Source organism: Triticum dicoccoides, chromosome 2A (genome assembly GCF_002162155.2).
Source record: "Triticum dicoccoides isolate Atlit2015 ecotype Zavitan chromosome 2A, WEW_v2.0, whole genome shotgun sequence".
NCBI classification, from domain to species: Eukaryota; Viridiplantae; Streptophyta; class Magnoliopsida; order Poales; family Poaceae; genus Triticum; species Triticum dicoccoides.
In genome coordinates this window covers 135,397,908-135,403,907 of record NC_041382.1, presented here as the reverse complement: position 1 = coordinate 135,403,907, position 6,000 = coordinate 135,397,908, and the positions used below count along the sequence as shown (strand labels likewise).

Sequence of the window (6,000 nt, the reverse complement as noted above, 5' to 3'; positions counted from 1 at the left end):
CTATACGAAACGAGCGTCTGCCCAAGGACTTCAAAGGCCCTCATAAGGTGCCTAATTACACAGCTGATCAACCCACTCAGGCGTGGGTGGAGATTTATGAGATGGCCATGGAGATGCTGGATGTTAGTGAAGCTGCTTATGCCAAGTACTTCACCATGATGTTAGAAGGGACGGCTCGTACCTGGTTAAAGGGATTGCCGGCTAATTCCATTGGGTCATGGGTGGAGCTGAAGGCCCGGTTTATCCAGAATTTCAAAGATACATGTAAGCAGCCTATGTCGATTATGGATTTGGTTTCGTGCGTGCAGGCCAAGGGCAAGTCAACAACCAGCTAGGTGCGCCGAGTCTCGACTATCATTCATTCTTCAGATAATATCAACGTCGGCTCAATAGTTCTGATGTTGGAGAAAAATTGCCGATTCATTCCACTCAAGCAAAAGCTTGGGCGGCTGAAGCGTCATTGCAATGACATGGGGGGCTGATGGCGGCTCTTGTTAAATATGCCGACTCTGATGGTACCAAGGACCCTGACTCAAAGGACGAAAGATCAGGAAAGGGAAAGAAGAGTAACGGCATGAAGGGACAACAGTACAACCCTACCAATCAAGGCGGCAACGGTAAGCGCAAAGCTGATGACTTTGTAGCCAACACATGTACTCCCAATGATAACCAGCGTCGTAGGGGACAGACGGGGACGCCGGCTCCAAGGACAGGATTCGACCTTGAGGCAATGTTAAATCAGTTGTATCCTAAACATGGAACGGATCGTAAGCTGGCTACTCATTCATGGAAGGATTGCAGCATAAAGAGAAGCTTTCGAGAATCCATCCAGTGCCACCATGGCCCAAATGGTGGATCAAGGTCCGGTTCTCATGGTTCGGGTCATGGAGGCGGCGGTTCAAGTTCCGATTTTCAAGGTCATAGTAACCAGGGTGGTTCCAATCAGCAGAGTAATCAGGGGAGTCAACAGCAGCAACAGTCTGGTTATCATACCAACCTAAAGCAGTTGAATAGTGGGCAGTATCATGTCTTCACCACTAGCTTATGTAAGCGGGACCAGAAGCTTCATAAGAGGGTCGTGAACGCGATTGAGCCGGCGGTGCTGTGTTATCTGCGATGGTCAGAGCAGCCTATTGTGTGGAGTCGAGAGGATCATCCACCCCGGGTTGATAATCTGGGTCATCTGGCTTTGGTGGTGGGGCCTCAGGTTGGGGGTTATAAGTTTAACAAGGTGCTCATGGATGGAGGTAGCAGCATTAACATACTTTACTTTGAGACCTTCCGTCGCATGGGACTGACAGATAAGAACCTTAAGCCGTCAAACACTGTCTTCCATAGTGTGGTGCCGGCAAAGTCAGCCTACCCAGTGGGTAAGATATCTTTGGAAGTTGCCTTTGGAGATGAGCATGATTCCAGGTCTGAAACCTTAACATTTGAAGTGGTCAAGATCAAGAGCCCTTATCATGCTCTGTTTGGGCGGCCGGCTTATGCTAAGTTCATGGCGAGGCCTTGCTATGTGTACTTGCCGCTTAAGATGTCGGGTTATAAGGGCACCATCACAGTGCATGGGAGTCGCAAGGTAGCTTTAGAATGTGAGGAAGGAGATGCGGCTTATGCTGACTCGATTTGTGCAACGGAGGAGTTGAAATTTTACAAAGATAATGTTGAACCAACAGACATGATGTCCTTGAAAAAGCCAACCACGGAGCACGATCCTTTGTTAAAGTTTAAGTCGGCAGATGATACTAAGTTGGTTGACTTCGTCCCTGGCGACTCATCTAAGCAGTTCAGCATCAGTGCTAATCTGGATCTGAAATAGGAAAGCGCGCTCATCGAGTTCATCCGTGAGAACTGAGACATCTTTGCATGGAAGCCTTCAGACATGCCGGGTGTATCGAGGGAACTCGCTGAGCACACTCTTAATATTGATCCGAAGTTTAAACCGGTCAAGCAATTTCTTCGCCAGTTTAATGAGGAGAGGCGGAAGGCCATTGGTGAGGAAGTGGCCTGGCTTCTGGTGGCCGGGTTTATCATTGAAGTTTTTCATGCTGAGTGGTTGACTAATCCGGTGTTGGTACTCAAAAAGAACGACACTTGGTGAATGTGTGTGGATTACACGGACTTAAACAAAGCTTGTCCGGCTGATCCGTTTGCTCTCCCTCGTATTGATCAAATCATTGCTGCTACAACAGGTTGTGAGCGTTTGAGTTTTTTGGATGCTTATTCTGGTTATCATCAGATCAAGATGGCAGTTAAGGACCAGGAGAATATAGCCTTCATTACTCCATTTGGAGCCTTCTGCTATGTGTATATGCCTTTTGGGCTCAAGAGTGCCCAGGCGACTTATCAGCGGTGTGTGCAAAACTGCCTTCACAATCAGATTGGGCGCAATGTTCATGCTTATGTAGATGACATTGTGGTGAAGTCAAGGGAGAAGGAGACCCTGGTTGATGATTTGAAGGAGACGTTTGACAATCTCCGGGTCTACAAGATGATGCTCAACCCAGCTAAGTGTGTCTTTGGTGTGCCAACACGCAAGCTCTTGGGTTTCCTGGTTTCTATCAGAGGCATTGAAGCTAACACGGAGAAGATCAAAGCCATTACTTCATTGGCTAAGTCGGCGTGTATTAATGATATTCAGCGTCTGGCAGTTCGGATTGTGGCTCTGAGCTGTTTCATAAGCCGGCTAGGGGAGAAGGCTATTCCTCTTTATCATAAGATGAAGAAGACATATCACTTTGTTTTGAGTGATGCTGCTAATCAAGCGTTTGAGGATCTGAAGAAACAGCTGGCTGAGCCGCCTGTGCTTGCTGCCCTCATTGATAAAGAGCCTCTATTGTTATATGTGGCTGCTAATAGTCGGGCTATTAGTGTAGCCATCATGGTGGAAAGAAAGGAGGCGGGCAAGGAGTACCCGGTCCAGCGGCCAGTTTATTACATCAGTGAGGTGCTTATTGAGTCTAAACAGAGGTATCCGCATTGGCAGAAGCTTGTGTAAGGGGTTTTCATGGCAATCCGCACTAGCGAATTCCTAACTCCTCAGCAATATTTTCAAGGTCATCCTATCACTGTGGTTAGTTCTGCTCCTTTGGGAGATATCATCCAAAACAGGGAAGCCACATGCCGGGTTGCTAAGTGGGCCATTGAGCTAGGGCCTCACGATTTAAAATATGTGCCTCGTTTTGCCATCATGTCCCAAGCACTTGTGGATTTCATCAATGACTGGACAGAGCTGCGGGCACCTGAGGAAAAGCTGGATAACACATACTAGACCATTCACTTTGATGGATCCAGACGGTTGGAGGGCTCGGGGGCTGGAGTCGTCCTGACTTCCCCACGAGGTGACAATTTTTCCTATGTTCTCCGGCTAATGTTCCCCTATACGAACAATGCATCTGAGTATGAAGCTTTACTCCATGGTCTTCGGATGGCTAAGGTGATGAACTTAAGCCGGGTATGGTGCTTAGGTGATTCAGATCTGGTGGCTCAGCAAGTTTCTGGTACTTGGGATTCTAAAGATCCACTCATGGCGGCTTACTGCCGAGAGGTTGATACCATTGCGGGTCATTTCAAGGGTTATCAAGTTGACCATATTGATCGCAGGAAGAATGAGGCGGCTGATACTTTAAGCCGGCTAGGGTCTCAGTGTAAGCCAGCGCCACCTAACACGTTCCTGGACATTTTGCTTCACCCTTCTGTCAAATTTCCTACACAGGAGGACCTTGCTGTTGTAAGTGCATCTAGTGCCCCTTAGTGATTTTGGTGTATTGAAGACTTATAGGTTAAGGGACTGGTGCATTTGTGAGTGTACACGGGTTTATAAGTCTATGAAGAGTTTGATATTTATAGAGAAAGTCGACCCCTAAAAATGAAGTTCATCGACTGAAGACTTTGGATTTCTGAAGACTTTCTGAAGACTTTGAAAGTGAATAAATTGGTGTGACCATGAAGACTTGGTATTCATTCGAGGAACATGAAGCGTGAAGACTTTTGTTTTCGTAGTTTCATTTTCTCTTTCGTGAGTCATAGGAAACATTGTACTGTTAAAGGGGGTTGAGGAAATACTTAGGAAAAGTTTCCAAGTGATGCTCAACTCAAAATCCTACACCTACCAATCCCTTCGAGTGAAGCCATTGGAAATCTCATGCAGTTCAGTCAACTTCTTTAGTGACAGAGACAAAGTTCTTCTGGTCTCTAAGGAATTTGTTCTGACTGAGGAGTTAGGAATTCGCTAGTGCAGATTGCCTACAAGTGAGGAACATGATAGCCCTGAGGAATTTGATAGTCAAATTTCCGACCGTTGCTGTGCTACGCGCCAGCTGTCCCAAAATATCCTTCCACCTAACGGTCATATCATTGAAGGGCATTTATGTCTTATCATGTCAGGCTGCTCCCTAGGCTATAAATAGTTGCCCCTACAACCACTAGCTGGTTGGCTGCTCCGAGAGAAACTGACACTTGTCATTTGAGAGAATCCCATCCTTCGAGGACTTTGAGCGAAAATCATCAAGTGAGGAAAACTCAAACCCAAACACCTTCAACCCCAAAGTGATTGAGCATCACTGAAGATATTGATCCTGTGTGGATCCGACGCTTGTTACCTTTAAAGACTGTGCATCTTCCAGACGGTTAGGCATCATGGTCTAGAGCATCCAAGAGGAAATTGTGGATCGCCGAGTGACCGAGTCTGTGATGGTTTGGAAGTCACCTGAAGCATTACCACAAGTGATTGGGCGAGGTCTGTGTGACCTTAGCTCAAGGGGAATACGGTGAGGACTAAGTGTCCTGAGCTGCGTGTTCAGGACTGGGTGTCCGGGACTGTGTGTCCTCAGGATTAAATACCTAGCCGCCCTAACCAGACGTACAACTGTCACAGCAGTTGGAACTGGTCTACCAAATCATTGTCTTCACTGAGCTAACTGGTTCCATTTCCTCAACCCTTCCATTTCCTCATTTTTGTGTTGTGTGCTTGTTCATATCTGTTTGAAGACTTTGACTGAAGACTTTCTCTATTTCCTCAGCTCAATTTCTTTAGTCTATTTGTCTTCATTCTGTTTATCCTGTGTTTACGCTTTCTGTACTCTGTGCTTGTTTTCATTTCATCATGAAGACCATGCTCATGATGTGTTATGTTTACTTCTGAGTACTTATTCCACTGCAAGTAGTTCTTCTCTTAGGAATTTCCTCACCTTGAAATTCCTTAGTGAAGAATTCATAAAAATCGCCTATTCACCCCCCTCTAGTCGACTTAATGCACTTTCAATTGGTATCAGAGCAAGGTACTTCCTTGTTCTGTGTGATTTTGGTTTAACCGCCTGGAGTTTTAGTTATGTCGACCGCAGGTATGATCAAGGTTTCTGCTAGGTGTCCTACCTTCGATGGGATGGACTACCCTACTGGAAGAACAAGATGCGCATGCATCTTGAGGCAATTGATAACGATCTCTGGTATGTTGTGGAGAATGGTGTTCCCTCTGTCACTCCCACCATCAATGCTGCTGATGTGAAGAGATTCAAGCAACTCAACTCTCAAGCGAAGAACATCATATGTGGCCAATTGAGCAATGGGCAATATGGCAGAGTGAGTGCTTTGGAAACAGCAAATCTTATCTGGAACAGGCTGTCCAAGGTCAATGAAGGCGTCTCAACACATCGTGACTCTCGAGTTGACGTTCTTCACAATCTCTTCAACCACTTCAAAAGACTGGACAATGAAAATGTTCAGCAAACCTTCGATCGCCTCACTTACATCTCAAATGAGCTTCAAGAACATGGTGCCACTGACATCTCTGACCATGAGGTGATGAAGAAATTGCTGAGATCGCTTGATTCCTCATTTGATACTTTGGCATTGATGATACAAGAATGTGGAGACTATAAGTCACTTGATCCCGCTGATATCCTCGAGAGGCTAAACACTCATGAGTTCTAGCTTGCTGAGAAGAGAGATCTCTATGGACCAAGCTATGGCAGATCACGAGCTCTAAAGGCCAAGGCAGTG

The 6,000-nt window shown here is 46.2% G+C and overlaps 1 protein-coding gene across 1 annotated transcript in view; it reads left to right on the top strand.

Moving 5' to 3' along the window:
- Nucleotides 1–481: 481 nt before the first annotated feature.
- The window catches only part of LOC119357738, a 128,599-nt gene continuing 123,080 nt past the window's right edge, over nt 482–6,000 (top strand). Inside the window, exon 1 of the mRNA XM_037624590.1 lies at nt 482–617. Within this exon, the coding sequence (XP_037480487.1) occupies nt 482–617 (136 nt within the window). The remainder of the gene's footprint in view (nt 618–6,000) is intronic.